Source organism: Puma concolor, chromosome A2 (assembly GCF_028749965.1).
Source record: "Puma concolor isolate L17-30 chromosome A2, mPumCon1.1.hap2, whole genome shotgun sequence".
In the NCBI taxonomy this organism is placed as follows: Eukaryota; Metazoa; Chordata; class Mammalia; order Carnivora; family Felidae; genus Puma; species Puma concolor.
Genome location: NC_141668.1, coordinates 156,813,872 through 156,829,497, shown reverse-complemented (window position 1 = coordinate 156,829,497; position 15,626 = coordinate 156,813,872). Strand labels below are relative to the sequence as shown.

General features: G+C 52.6%; 1 protein-coding gene across 1 annotated transcript in view; it reads right to left on the bottom strand.

The window, feature by feature from the left end:
• Nucleotides 1–357: 357 nt before the first annotated feature.
• CDCP1 (CUB domain containing protein 1) overlaps nucleotides 358–15,626 on the bottom strand; it is a 57,441-nt gene continuing 42,172 nt past the window's right edge. Inside the window, exons 5-9 of the mRNA XM_025916539.2 lie at nucleotides 12,542–12,763; nucleotides 11,659–12,039; nucleotides 8,429–8,794; nucleotides 6,157–6,244; nucleotides 358–3,705 (exon numbers count right to left, since the gene is read on the bottom strand). Coding sequence (XP_025772324.2) covers nucleotides 3,291–3,705; nucleotides 6,157–6,244; nucleotides 8,429–8,794; nucleotides 11,659–12,039; nucleotides 12,542–12,763 — 1,472 coding nt within the window. The 3' untranslated portion in view covers nucleotides 358–3,290. The remainder of the gene's footprint in view (nucleotides 3,706–6,156; nucleotides 6,245–8,428; nucleotides 8,795–11,658; nucleotides 12,040–12,541; nucleotides 12,764–15,626) is intronic.

Below are 15,626 nucleotides of genomic sequence, written 5' to 3'. Positions count from 1 at the left end.
AGGGCTTCTTGGAGGAAGTGGGCTACGGTGGATTCTGAAGCTCTGGTAGGCTTTTCTCCAGGAGGGGAGGTAGGTGGCACAGCTTTTGGTAGAGAGTAGTCCAGGAACAGTGGCAGGAGCAAATCACGAGTGGTCACACAGGGAGGCGCGCGTTGTCTCGACAAAGACAGAGCAGAGCGCGCTCTGGCGTCCGAGGTACCCACTGTCAGCCCAAACCCTGGCATCCCGTGCCATAAGCACACAGAAGACGCGGCATCTGCTGACCTTGTGCTGAGCCCGTCACAGTGAACTGGGGAATCTGGCCCTCAGCCGACCCGGGGGGCGGAGGACCAAAGCATGTAAACAACTCAACGCCCGTTTCTCTTTCCAGTACATTTGTTTATTAAAAAAAACAAAAACAAAAACAAAAAGTGTAGGAAATGAAGAAAACGGCACCTGAAAAGTATCTACAACAAAATAAATTATTTCCAGCGAAGGATTACAGATCCACACACACCGGTTCTCTAACCGTGACCAAGGTTACATCCCCCCGGACATATGCTTTTCCCCCTTGACTCTTCCTGGGCCTTTCTCCTCCTGGGCAAAATGACCCCAGCGCTACAGCCCAGGCCTGGACGAGCCGGGCTTCTTCACCAGCCCAGCAGACGGGTGTGGGGGCGGCCCCGGTGCAGGCAGTCCCAGCAGGGAGGGCACCGTGCCAGCACAGAAGGCATCAGCAAACGTGTCCGACTGGTTTCCAGTGACCCCGAAGTACTTTACGTAAGTGGGGGTCTGGGCTTTCAAGAAAAGGGCCAGGGGTATGTTGGGCCGGCACCTGCAGGGAGGCAAAGCTTCAGAAAACGGTTCAATTCACCTGCGGTCTCAGGAAGAAGGCAACTGGGTCTGGGGCTTTGAGCTCTCGGTTAAAAAATGGCCACACGGGGCCCAAGGGTGGCCAGCCACGCTTCGTGGCTACAAGATGCAGGGCATGGATGGAGGGGGCTTCCGCAGAGCCCAGGAGGTCGGGGAGGGCGGCAGGTGGAGGCTGGGGCTCCTACAGGGACTGGAAGCAACGATCCAATTTCAGTTGTGGGCAGGAAGCCCCAGCCCTCCGCTGGCCCCTCATGGGGGAGGTCGCCCACATCTCAGGCCGAGAGGTCGAGGGTAACTGGGCAGGGGGCCGCCTTTCAGAAGGGAAAGTTGCCGGGGGCACCACCAAGGTCATCACTAAAACAACCGACTCTTCCTTCTGGAAAGAGTCCAAGAGGCCTCAGAAGATACACCAGTCCGGAGACTGCACAAGTCCACACGGAGGCAAAGTAGCAAAGTCTAGGCCGGGTGTTTCCCAGGTGAATTCACCGAACACGATGAAGCCAGTTTACCTTTAAAGGAGGTCTGGCCACAGAAACACTGACCTCTGGATGGTGTTGTCAAGCCGGAACACCATCCCTCTCCTCCCAGAGGACAGCAGGGGCCACAGAGGCAAACGCCCACAGGAGCTCGGCTGGTCATTAGTATGAACGAGGGACGCGGGGCTGTGTGTGGGAAAAACCTTTCCTGAAACACACACCAGCCTCGAGGCCTGTCTTCTCATTCGATGAGAGATCTAGGGCCCAAACTTTCCATTTCATTATAAACAGAGCAACCCTGCAGCGGGGTGGGGGGACGCGCACTGATCTTCAGCCACAGACTCAGCATCAGTGTGAGAAGAAATGTGGTGGCAGGGGTGGGGGGTGGGGGGTGGGAGGGTGGGGGGGGAGGCTGGGTTGAACCGGGACACCAGGTGTCCCACCTAAAACTGGACCTGCTTTACCAGCTCCAGCCAGCGGCTGCTGGGTGACAGCGTGAGCCCCCCAGGCCAGCCGCACGTCCCGATCCGGATTTTTACGCAAACATTTTAGAATTTTAAATGTTAGTGGCTAATTCTTAAAAAAATAAAAAATAAAAAAGATTCTTAGGCCAAACCAAGCACACTGGCGGGCTGGGTCATTTCATAGTCTGTCCTGCACTGGCAGGGGGGTATGATGGGCAGAACGATGATTCCCCAGAGATGTGCCTAATTCCCAGGAACCTGTGGATATGGTACCTCACACGGCAAAAGGGGACTTTTCAGTGTGATTAAATTAAAGAGCTCGACACGGGGAGATGATCCCGGATTATCTGGGTGGGTGGGCTTTCTAAACGAAAGAAGGAAAGAGGGGCATCAGGGTCACCCTGCCAGTGACAGTGCGGGTGCCACGGTGTGCCCAGCCCCATCGGAGGCAAAGAGTGTGAGCAGCCTCTAGAAGCTTGAAAAGGCAAGGCAACCGACTCTCCCCTAGAGCCTCCAGAAGGGGCTAACACCCTGATGCTAGCTGGCCCCGTGAAACCCATCTATGCCCTTCTCATCTCCAGAACCGGAAGCTAAGAAATTTGCCTTGTTTTAAGCCACCGGGTTTGAGATAATTGGTTACGGTAGCGATAGGAAAGGAACCCAGTGGCCAGTCTCCCCTGCGTCATTAAACACTTTTAGGGGATGCAAGTCCTCTCTACATTTCTGTTTAAATACCGAAGTACGGCTGGAGCTGGGACAGCCACCCACGGCAACTCAAGGAAATTTCTCTTCCTTCTGGGACTGAAGGACAGTGAGGATGACCACGAGCAGAGCAAGAGAACCATGAAGCCTCTTGTCAAAGCAGGTAAGTGTCAATGCCCTCAAACAGGCACACCCTTTCCTGGCTGGACAGATCGCAAATCATTCCCATCTTCCAGGGAACAGGCACATGTTTATCTAGTGGTCGGGAGAAGTCAAAACCCAGCCATCCAACCAGTGAGCGCGAGCTGTCACTACGTCAGGTGAAAAGAGCTGCGTGGTCATACCTTCGACTTCTTAAATACACAGGACCCCCAAATAAATAATAATAATAAGGCACATCGTCCTTTTCATCCAGGGGGCTCCAGGGGGAGCAGGGACCTTGGATGGGCTCCTAGGGATCAGAATTGTCGCCCTGAAGAGTTCCAAATCCAGATCCAGAGCTCATTACAACCTCGTACGGGGTGACTCACAGCCCTCCCCTCTCCTTACGGCTGGTTTACAACCCAACCTGGCTTCAGAAGGATACGGACTGGGACGACTGTATCCAGGTAGGGCGTTCATCACTTTCAACGTCCCATTGTCGGAACAAGCCCGCTTGGAAATCAGGGGTTGGTGGCGTCCAGTAAAACCTCCTGCTGTTCCTTCCATAAAACTCCTCTTTAGGGTTTCTGCTGGAGGCCCCTAAAGGGTGTCTCAGTGCCCCGCTTTCAGCAAAAGTCTTTGGGATGGGTCCAAGTTACTCCCCAGGCTCCGTGGGCTCATGGGTGTCCAGCAAGGGAATGTCTGTGTTCCCGTTGTTGGGGTGGGAGAAGGTATATGGTTCACTCTCAGACTCAGCAGGGAAGCTGGGGGGTGGCTCGTCTACGGTCAGCTTTGCAGTCGGGGCCCTGGAGCCTGTGAGGGGTGGGGAGGGAGGGCAGTCCCCCGTGGGACCCTGGAACGGCCGGTAGGTATCCACCTCTGGCTGTAGGAAGGAGCCGTTGGAATCTTGCAACAGATGGCCATATACCATGGTGTCATCGATGACTGCATACACGTGGGAGTCACTGTCCTTTCGTCCCTTCTGAAACTTTTTTGGCTGCATCGGCATCTGGGTGTTGATGTTGCCGTTGTAGATGCCTACAGATGGGCCTTTGCTTGTCTTCTTTTTCCTACCGGCAGAAAGGGAACAGGACAGGAAGGAAACGACCTTAGCTGTGTTCCATTTGTAGAGCCCCTACCGGAACTCGGGCACTTTGGGGTTCCCACACGTCTCCCCCAAGTCTCTCAAATCCCTCGGTCCTTGAAGTGGAAACTCCTGTCCTTAGAATTTAGAGGGGACCAGCTTCTGGGGCGCCTGGGTGGCTCAGTCGGTTAAGCATCTGACTCTTGATATCGGCTCAGGTCATGATCTCACGGTCTGTGAGATCGAGCCCCGCGCTGGGCTCTGTGCTAACAGTGTGGGGCCCACTTGGGATTCTGTCTTCACCTCTCTCTGCCCCTCCCCTGCTCACATGCTCTCTCTCTCAAAATACATAAACACTAAAAAAACAAAAAAGGGGACCAGCTTTTGTCTCCAGTCTTCACAGTGGAAACAGGGTGGTGGAGACAGTGCCCGTTTTAACACTGTCTGCGCTTGGATGTGCTTCGGCGAATGCGCAGTAGCCCGGGGTGGAAACATCTGACAATCAGCTCCCCTCTGTCCTACGAGAAAGGGCCGTGCCCCACCCCGACCACATCAGGTGCGGTCATGCCCAGGCCAACCCTCTACGACTCAGTCCTTCCCGTAGCTTAAGGCTTCACCCCTCCTTTGCATGGGTAGAACTCTGACCGTCTGCATTCTCAAGGACAGGACATAGGAGACTCAGGATGGAAGGCTGTATCCGAGTTTTTAGCTGGAGCGGGGGACAATGGAAGTCAGTATTAGCAGAGGGATCCAGCCCCTTCCTTATGCAGGAAGCTGCATAAGGGGAAAGAGCTCAAAAGAAAACACCATTTAGGCCGGGAGGCCAGAGTTCCTCGGTAACACCATTAACCTTTGGTTTGTAATGTTCTTTGGTCCTTGGGCGTGGACGGGCATTAGCACTCACCGCCACGGAAAACAAAGCTTCGCCCTCCATCGCCACGAGCCAAAAGCAGGGGACGCTGGCTTTTTAGCTGACCAGTGATTCAAATGGAGGACATTAGCCCAATTAACATAATGGACCGTATAACGCACAGGCTGGCGGCTCACTAACTGTGGACAGGCTCTCTGTCCTTTTCTGAGATAAAAAAATAATCTAGTACATTTAGCTTGTAGCACTGCGTGTCTGGCTGGACTGATGGGTTCCGAAGGCTCCAGCCTGAAGCCCTGAGACGGACGCCCCTCATTCGTGCTTCGCAGAGCCTCGATGCTCTCCGCGAACGCTCTTTTTAGGCAGTTCTGAAGCTGGTCCTTCATTTCGTCCCTCTGCCCCCACACCGGGCGGTGGGAGAGACTCTGTCCTGCTCACTGTTGCATCCCCAGCACCGTGCACGGTCCCCAATGTCCAGGAGGCCGTCATTCTCACTGCAGAACCTCCCTGCCCTCCTACAGCTGGTGGCCTCCCCCACCGCAAGGCCGGGGCCGGCGATCCTCAGGCCAGAAGCCGGACCCTCTCGTCGCCCGGTTCCCTCCTGATGGCAGGGGCCCAGTGTTAACACGGAGCTTTCTGGTCTGGGTGGAAGAGACTGCACCCCAGACAAGGAAGCTTCCCAGAGAAACCATAAATCGATGATTCACAAAAAGAAGTCCTTTCTCCCCGTGCGATATATATACAATCCCATCTCATGGAGAAGAGGTGTTTCCCCGGATCGGCCGTGGGCAGCCCCCTCCTCATCAGCAGAGACATTTCTGGACAGTCTCACTGTTGGTCAGGAATTTCGGTTGTGTGCTCATGGCCCCAGTTAATAAAAAAAAATTTCGTGTTGGCTTGTTGGAAGGTTGAGTCGTGCTAAGGAAAGCAATTTCCCCCCATTCCTCACGGCTTTCGTCAGAAATACAAGCAGAACTGATCAAATCTGGTAGCAGCGTATATTAGGTCTAAAAAGGTCAACGCTGCCCTTTCGTGAAACAGCAGCCGTCACCCTGAGGGGGAGGGAGGGGAGACTGAGTCAGATAACTGGGTCTTCCTTCCTCTCGCCCACAGGGCTAGCTTTTTGGTGCCTGTCTGGAGTCCAATAAACAGACATAAAATAGTTTAAGAAACCGGAGGAGAACACGCCGGTGGGGGGTGTGTGCAGCGTACGTTTGCTCTCAAGGGGACAGAGGACACAGGCTCAGAGGCCCGGTCTGGCGGGGCCGACGTGATGGTTTTCCTGCTAAGGTCACCCCGGTGATGGCCACCGTGTGATGAGCAGACAGTACATGATTCACAGCTGACCTGTGCTGAGGCAGCTGTGTAAAAAACTGCAGGCCAAAGTGTCACCAGCCGTGTTTTCTGTTTTTCTCCGCTCCGTCCCCTCCAAACAATATTATCTAACACCGATCCTCAGGAGAGAAACTGGGAGTAAGGAAAGAAATCTGTAATTCACGACAGCTCTGGTCTGTGGGATCTAAGGAGGCGTCAGGGCAGCTGAAGACAGTTTTGAGAAATTCCACCTACTTCTTTCTCACGAAGCAAATGATGAGTCCGAGGGCAAACAGCAGCAAGGCGCCACCTCCCACGATCGCCGTGATGATGACAGTCAGGTCTGTGAGCAGAGACACGAGGGAGAGGGATGAGGAGACGCGGGGGCGCCGGGCCGACGATCAACCGGAGGAGACAGTCTCCAGAGATGGCCGCCATCCCTTCCTTCCCCCTGCCCCCCATACACACACGCTGCTCCTCACAGTGAGAGGACCCTATTTCCCCCCTTCTCGACTCTTCTTGACTCGCCGGTTCCGGGGCCTTCTACAGGCCTGGCTACATCTTGCACTTCCTGTCTGAGGGCAAGCCAGTCAGACGCCACAGAAGTCTGACGACGCTGAGGCCACCATGCTGTGAGGAAGCCCAAGCCAGCCATGTGGAGACTCCGTGAGGAACATACACCAGGGAACCTGGCCGAAGGTGACTACTAAGGCTCCAGACATCTGTCCCCAGGTGAACCATCCCAGCCACGAGCAGAGAAGAGCCACGCTGCCGTGTCCTGTCCAAATTCCTGACCCACAGGATTGCGGGCAAGCAAAATGGTACATTGTCTCAGCTACTAAATCTCGGGGCTGTTTGTTACACGGTGATAGGTAACTAAAACAAACTGGGGGCCCTACCAGATCCACTCCAAAGGCTATGCTGGGCCTACCCCTGGGTGTATCTACCGGGTCGCCACAGCTTATGTGAGAGAGGAGAGCAGAGGGGTGGAGGGAAAGCAGGGAGTCAAAAGTCAGCAGTGAAGGTGTTCAGGACAGGGTTGTTTCATCTACGCTATTCTTTTCCTACAGCTGTATAAGAAGAAAGGAAATAAATCAGACAGGGAGACCCACGCTGAGCAGGGATTTAGCATTTCTTGCTTGTTTACCAAGAAAACGAAAGGTGAGGTTAAGAGAGAAACAGGAATAAATGGGGCGTCTGGCAGGCTCGGTCAGAGGACCGTGCAGCTCTGGATCTTGGGGTTGTGAGTTTGAGCCCCCCATTGGGTGTAGAGATGGCTTAAATAAATAAACTTAAAAAAAAAAAAAAAGAAAGAAATAGAAGTTAATGACAGAAAATGAATGTGAGAGAGTCAGCAAACCCGGGAGCTGAGCTGAGAGTATGACAGAGCTTCTCACTTGTGGTTTTTGGTTCCCCCCAGTTCTCCTGCTGCTGATCAGCCGTGTGGCTTGGGCAGACACGCAGTCTCTCTGACCTCCAGAGAGGGAAGGAAGGGGCCGGGAGAAACCACCTCCACGGTCCCTTCTGGTTCCAACACTCTGTGGTGCTCGGTGACTGTCTTGGAATAAAGGCAAACGTGGCCCCATCACGGTGGCCGTGCCACACATGCGTTTCCTCGCTGGGAACCCTTCAGCGGATTCTGCAACTCTGAGCACGAGACCTGCCCCCAGGGGCATTTTCCAGGGCTTCCCCGGACTTGGAAAAAAATGCCAACACCAAACATCTGTGTCGCACTTTCCAGGTCCCTGCATGTGAATCCCCAGCGTGAAATTCCCACTGATATTTCTCTGAGGTAGTTATTACCATCCACCCTCTACAGACCAGGAAGGTCAGGGGAGTGAAGACACTTCCCCAGTTGTCAGAGAGAGATTAATGGTAAATGACCATGACAGACGGACAATAAAAACATACTAGTTCTCCCCACTCCCTGAACGATGTCTTTTACTATGTGACCCTTGCGGCTCCTCCCACCGGAAGTGGAGTCGTTTAGTCCACCCCTTGACTTTGGGCAGGGCAAAAGAATTCCAGGAGGGATGGTGTATGAGTTCCTAACCCAAGCATCAAAAGACCTTGCAGGCTTCCCCCAGACTCTCTTGGATCTCTCTGCTTCTGCCGTGGGAACAAGGCCCAGGCTGGAATGAAAGGGACAGTGGGGAGGAGAGCCAAGGAACCCAAGTGTCCCAGCTAATTGCGGCTGGGCCCCAGACTTGTGAGAGTGTGCGGCCAAGCTCGGCAAAGTCCTCTAGCTCCGTGCAGCTGCCCACGGGTGCATGAGTGAGTGAACCCGGATAAGCCCAGCTCAGACCAGAACCGCCCAGCCAATGCGTGAGCAATAACAAACGGCTGTTTTTAAGCCGCTGAGTGCCGGGGCCGTTTGTTACGCAGCACTGCTGATGCAAAAGCTGAGAGACATGGACAGCCAGCACTCAAATCCATGTCTTCTGACTCCCTCCCAGGCTTGCCCCCCAGGCTTCGGCTGCCCATCTGCCGTCCACCGCCACCCGCACAAGACCTTGCAGGCCCTTACCCATAGTCCTTGGGGTAAGCAACACCCAGAAGAACAGGTCCAGCTGCTTGCCACTCACAGGGCTGCAGTTGGAGATGTTGACCCAGAAGCTGTGGTGGTGGAAGCTTGGCTTGGGGAGGACCTCGTCCTCCAGGCTGAAGATCTCCTCGGCCTTGGTCCGCTGTTCCTGGATGATCATGAATGCACGCCCCGTCTGGCAGACCACGCCGGTCCGCTCCTTGAGGAAGGTCAGGCAGGCCACCTGGCCGCTGGGCACACTGATGTTCCAGGACACTGAGGTGAGCGACGGCAAGCCCCGGTCCCAGTTAGGGCTCCTCAGGTAGACCTTGCTTTTTGTGTCTGGGGTCACCGTGAAAACGCCTTCCTCTGCAGGAAAGGGGAGAGAATCCACACAGATGTGTCACTGAACCCAAACAGAGGGGAAAACGACGGAGGAGAGGACGTTCAAGTGCCTGGACTAGCGTCGTCCAACAGAGCTCTCTGTGGTGACGTTAAAGTTTCTCACAGGCTCACCTCATTTTTTTTTTTTTTTTAATTTTTTTTTTTTTTTTCAACGTTTATTTATTTTTGGGACAGAGAGAGACAGAGCATGAACGGGGGAGGGGCAGAGAGAGAGGGAGACACAGAATCGGAAGCAGGCTCCAGGCTCCGAGCCATCAGCCCAGAGCCCGACGCGGGGCTCGAACTCACGGACCGCGAGATCGTGACCTGAGCTGAAGTCGGACGCTTAACCGACTGCGCCACCCAGGCGCCCCAGGCTCACCTCATTTTGCTACACTTTGCGGATCCTGCGTTTTTTTACAGATTGAAAAACGTGGCAACCCTGCGTCCAGCAAATCTGTGGCGCCATTTTTCCAACAGCATGTGCTCACTCTGTGTCTCTGTGTCACATTTGGGTGATTCCCGCGACGTTTCAAACTTTTTCATTATTGTGTTTGTTACGGCGATCTTGTGATCAGCGATTACAACTTGCGGGAAGCTCAGACGATGGTTAGCATTTTTTTAAAATGTTTTTTTAATGTTTATTTACGTTTGAAAGAGATAGAGACAGAGTGCGAGCGGGGGAGGGGCAGAGGGAGAGGGAGACACAGAATCCCAAGCAGGCTCCAGGCTCTGAGCTGTCAGCACAGGGCCCGACACGGAGCTCGAACTCACGAACTGTGAGATCATGACCTGAGCCGAAGTCAGGTGCTTAACCGAGTAAGCCACCCAGGCGCCCCAATGGTTAGCATTTTTTAAGCAATAACTTTTTTTTTTTTTTTTTTGCTTACAAAAATCTTATTTTTATTTATCTTAGACCACAGTATGGTGTAAATATAACTTTTACATGCTCTGGGAAACCAAACTCACTTCACTTGCTTTATCGCAGTCGACTGGAACCGAACCTACAATATTTCCTGGGTGCCTCTATCTATACCATCTGGGGGCAACAGCCATGTGCGTTGTGGAAGGCCGGAAAAGTGCTTGATGTGACAGGACCTACATTTTTAATTTTGTTATTATTTTAAATATAAATTGCCACACGTGGCCAGTGAGTATTGGTCGGCACAAGGTTAGAGTCTCAGGTCAGGTGCTCAGATCTTGAACAAAACCAACCAACCAACCAAACAAACAAACAACAAAAAAAGAGGCTCCTTTGCCAAACCGCTGGTTGTCTCTGGAAGCTTCCTTTCAGAAACGCCCTCCAGCTAACTAACGTCCACCCGATGTGCTGCTCTCAGCGGGACTGGTAAACAGCGATTTCTGTTTCACAGATGAAAACACTTCAGGTTCTGGGGCGCCTGGGTGGTTAAGCGTCCAACTTTGGCTCAGGTCGCGATATCATGGTTCGAGTCCCGCGTCGGGCTCTGTGCTGACAGCTCAGAGCCCGGAGCCTGCTTGGGATTCTGTGTCTCCCTCGCTCTCTCCCCCTCCCTCGCCTGTGCACTCTCTGTCTCTCTCAAAAATAAATAAATAAACATTAAAAGAAAAACCCACTTGGGGTTCTGGGAAGAATGGGAGAATTGCAAAGCTGAAGAGCCTCCGGCACATAACTGGATTCATTCTTGGCCTTCAAGTGAGATAAAACCCCAGCATTCACACTGCACGGAGTATGTCTTGTTTTCAAAGAGCCCCCAGAAGGGGTTTCTCGGTAGCCTTGGAGAGATCTGGCAGCCTGGGCTGACCTTAATCTTTTTTTCTTTTTTAATTTTTAAAAAGGTTTATTGGGGCGCCTGGGTGGCGCAGTCGGTTAAGCGTCCGACTTCAGCCAGGTCACGATCTCACGGTCCGTGAGTTCGAGCCCCGCGTCGGGCTCTGGGCTGATGGCTCAGAGCCTGGAGCCTGTTTCCGATTCTGTGTCTCCCTCTCTCTCTGCCCCTCCCCCGTTCATGCTCTGTCTCTCTCTGTCCCAAAAATAAATAAAAAACGTTGAAAAAAAAAATTAAAAAAAAAAAAAAAAGGTTTATTTATTTTTTGAGACAGAGAGATGGAGAAAGAGAGAGAGAGAGCGCACAAAAGTGGGGGAGGGGCAGAGAGAGAGGGAGTCACAGAATCTGAAACAGGCTCCGGGCTCTGAGCTGTCAGCACAGAGCCCAATGCGGGGCTCGAACTTGCAGACCAGGACCTGAGCCAAAGTCGGATGCTTAGCCAACTCTGGATAAGCCACTTAAGCCACTCAGGTGCCCAAAGGCTGACCTTAATCTTATGGTCAAAGATTCTTCTCCCTCCCCACTCAGGCCTCTGGGAACAAAGTATGAAGTGAACTTCAGATAAAAGTCTTGGTTGGGGCGCCCGAGTGGTTCAGTTGGTTAAGTGTCCATCTGCCTCTTGATCTTGGCTCAGGTCGTGATCTCAAGGTTCAGGAGATTGAGCCTTCCAAGTGCAGAGCCTGCTTGGGATTCTCTCCCTTTCTCTCTGCCCCTCCCCTGCCTGCACTCTCTCCCTCTCTTTCTCAAAATAAATAAACTTTCAGACTTGAACCTGATGATTTGTTCTTCTGCCCGCCACCCGTCACCTCCCACTGTCAGAGACTTATTTCTACCTCCCGGAATTTTCCACACGAGGCTAAGGGTAGAGTCAGGAGGAGGGCTCCCCAGTCTGTCACATTTCTTGCGCCAGGACCTGGCCACTCAGCTGCCCCTTCCCTTCGAGTTGACAACTTAACGAAGGCGATCGCCCACCCAACAGAAGAGGGATGCCCAGACAAGCAAGGGGCAGGGAGATGGGGACACAGAGGGAGACGTCCTCACCTTTGAAGTAGGGGATAAAGGACACGGTCAGGCCCTGCCTGGAGGCCTCTTGTTGGAAGCTGGGGGTGAAGGTGCGGAGGGTCACGGAGACGTTCTGCTTCACCTGGATGTGCTGGATGGAGCCTCCGGGGCAGAAGGAGCCGAAGTAGAGGTCCTGGCCGGGGACCGTGCTGGCCACCAGGTAGCTGTAGCTGGTATTGCAGACCTTCTCGGGCGTGTGTTGCTGCAGCTTCTGGGCCGGCACCAATGCCAGGCTGAGCCTGTCCTTGGGTACCAGCAGTTTCCAGGAGAAGTCGTGCAGTTGCACGGGCAGCTGGAGGATGTCCCTGGGCACCTGGAGGGAGTAGGGCCTCCTGGGGCAGTACCGGTGGTCCATGCAGCCTGGAAGAGAAGAGCTCGTGGCACCAGGCAGGGAGGAGACCAGCAGGTGCATCCTGCCCTGCCCTCAAGGCCGCCCAGACTCTCTTGCTTTTCCCTTTGGTCTCTCCTCTCGTGCTCTGTCCTCCACTCCTGGCTCCCTGATGCTCCTGTTCCAGCTGCCCCTGTCGCCCCCTCACATTCTTTTTAACATTTTTTTTGATGTTTATTTTTGAGAGAGAGAGCAGGGGAGGGGCAGAGAGAGAGGGAGACACAGAATCCGAAGCAGGCTCCAGGTTCCGAGCTGTCGCCACAGAGCCCGACGCGGGGCTCGAACTCATGGACCGTGAGATCGTGACCTGAGCTGAAGTCGGATGCTCAACCGACTGAGCCACCCAGGCGCCCCTGCAGGGGACATTTCTGATCAGACTGTCTATAGCCTACCCAGTGGACCCCGTGGAGAAGATGGGGAGGGGCAGGGAGAGCCACCCACGGCCCCAGAGGAGCGCCAACCAAAGGGACGTACTTATGGTCTTCTCGGCGTTCGCCCACAGGCGAGTCAGATCATCACAAAGGAAGGAGATCTTGTGTTTGGAGCCGGAGGTCAGGGTGAGGTTGGTGCTACAGGTCCGAGACTCCAGACATACGAAGCAGCCGGGGACAAACTTGCGGCTGAACTTGACGGGCCGTGGCTCGATGGTGAGCGACATGGCTTGCTCGTTGCTCAAGTCGACCACGTAGATTTTATCTGAAACCGCAAAGAGAAAACAGGTCTGAGGCACGGGTCAGCGGCCACCCGGCGGACAGGGCAAAAATTAGCACCAAACCTCTCCTGGCTGGGAAGCATTGGAAACACGTTTTATTAAGAGAATACACAAAGGGGCGCCTGGGTGGCTCAGGCGGTCAAGCGTCTGGCTTCGGCTCGGGTCATGATCTCGTGGTTCAGGAGTCTGAGCCCCGCGTCGGGCTCCACGCTGCTGGTGTGGAGCCTGCTTGGGATTCTCTCTCCCTCTCTCTCTGCCCCCCCCCTCCATTTTGTGCTCTCTCTCTCTCTCTCCAAATAAATAAAATAAACTTTAAAAAAAAAAAGAGAGAGAGAACATACAAGAACTCTAGGAGAAACTGAAAACGAAAAATAATGGACTGAGTTTCTACCACTGCTTAACTGCTGTTACTCCTTCAAGTTCATCTTGGTCCTGGGTCACACACACGCATATGAACGTTTTCACCTACGGAAAAGTACAGTATACATAAAATTGTATACTCGGCTTTTCCTTTATTACTTTACACGGCTTTGATTATGTTTCCAGGTAGTTTTCATATTCACGAATCTTTGAAAATATTCGGTCATTTAGTGGCTGCTTGATAATGAACAAGTGATATTCGCCATCATTTATTTAAATATTTTCCTGTGTAAATATTCTCTTTTTTTTTTAAGTTTATTTATTTTGAGAGAGAGAGAGAGGAGGGAGAAGGGCAGAGAGAGAGAGGGAGAGAGAGAATCCCAGGCAAGCCCCGCACTGTCAGTGCAAAGCCCGCTGGGGGGCTTGAACCCACGAACTGTGAGATCATGACCTGAGCGGAAATGCTTAACTGACTGAGCCACACAGGCGCCCCTCCTGTATAAATATTCTCATGTGTAGTAACTAGCAGCAGTGTGCCATTAGTTCAGGGATAGAAGATTAATAGATATAATATTTCTTCATAGATATTATCATTATTCATAGATTTTATACCCATTGATATTATAATGTGGTCTCTAATAAATGCTATTATTTCCAACAAGTGAGAAAAAGATGAACCACTCCTAGCTGGGCCAGGAGAACAGTGTCTCCCATTAGTAAAAGAATCAAATTAGACTGGTACTTCAAAGCAAAGACAATATCCTTATAGATGCGGAGCAAACACAAATTATAAAAGAAAAAAGAGGGGCGCCTGGGTGGCGCAGTCAGTTAAGCGTCCGACTTCATCCAGGTCACGATCTCGCGGTCCGTGAGTTCGAGCCCCGCGTCGGGCTCTGGGCTGATGGCTCAGAGCCTGGAGCCTGTTTCCGATTCTGTGTCTCCCTCTCTCTCTGCCCCTCCCCCGTTCATGCTGTGTCTCTCTCTGTCTCAAAAATAAATAAACGTTGAAAAAAAAAATTAAAAAAAAAAAAAGAAAAGAAAAAAGAAATGTTTAGGGGCACCTGGGTGGCTCAGTCGGTTAAGCGCCCAACTTCCGTGATCTCACGGCTCGTGAGTCAGAGACCCGCATCGGGTGCCGAGCCGCCTGCTTGGGAGTCTCTCTCTCTGCGCCCTGCCCCCCTTTCTCTCTCTCGGCATAAATAATAAATAAATTTAAAACAAAAAAAGGCAGCACATTAATCTTTCATTCAAGCTCCCTGTGTTCAGCTTAGCACCTCCCTATTCATGCAAATAGGATCTCTGGTTCAAAACCTTCCCTTTACCAGGGAAGAAATTCCTATCTTCTGTTGGTCTGGGGCTGGAGTGGCTACTCCAGCTTTTAGCCCTAGTTCTGGAGGTAACTTGCTGCCAACTCCTGGGCCTTTGAAAGTTTCTTCTGGAAGTTTCCCCACTGTGGGATTAGATTCTGCACTTTGGGGTCTGCTGAATCAGTTACCCGTCTACGTCCCACTTTGGGAAATGTGAGCATATTGTTTCCTTTCCATTTGTCACTTCCCTTGGGATTTATGCTTTTAGAAATGTTGTAAATGCCATGACAGGGTGGCTGAAGAAGGAAGCGAATCTCTCTTTAATGGGAAGTCCTCATTTTCCAATTGCTTGCCTGTTCTTCCTGTCAGAGAGTGAACTTCATGGATCTCCATGACCCGCATATCTGGCACATGGCAGAGAGTCCCTGACGTGTTAGGTTAAGCCTCACGATATCCTTGAGAGGGAGTGTGTCGGTCAGCTCGGGCTACGTTATGCTGCGGTAACAAGTGGTCCCGAAATCCAAAGGGTTAGAATACCAAAGATTTATTCTGCATTCAATGTATACATCCGTCGTGAGTTGATTGCAGTTCTGATGCCTGTCTTTTATTATTTTTTAAGTTTACTTATTTATTTATTTATTTAGAGAGCCCGTGTGGGGGAGGGGTAGAGAGAGAGGGTGAGAGAGAATCCCAAGCAGGCTCTGCGCTGCCAGCTCGGAGCTCTATGCGGAGATCCACCTCATGAACCGTGAAATCATGACTCGAGCTGAAAACAAGTGTCAGAGGCTTAACCAACTGAGCCACCCAGGCACCCCTCTGGGGCATGTCTTTTTAATTCTGAGATCCAGGCTGAAGGAGAGGCCTCTGCGACACCCCGGTCTTATGACGGTGTTTGAAAGGTGAACCACAGGACATGTGCTGAAGCTTCTGCTTGGAAGTGGTACCCACATTTCCCCTCACATCTCATTGGTTGAAGCAAACTCACGTGGCCAAGCCTGTAGCCAATGGGGGGGACGCCTGGGTGGCTCAGTCAGTTGAGCATCAGGACTCTTGGTTTCTGCTCAGGTCATGGCCTCGGGGTTCGTGGGATCGAGCCCCGCATCAGACTCTGTGCTGACAGCTCAGAGCCTGGAGCTTGTTTTGGATTCTGTGTCTCCCTCTCTCTCTCTCTGCTCCTCCC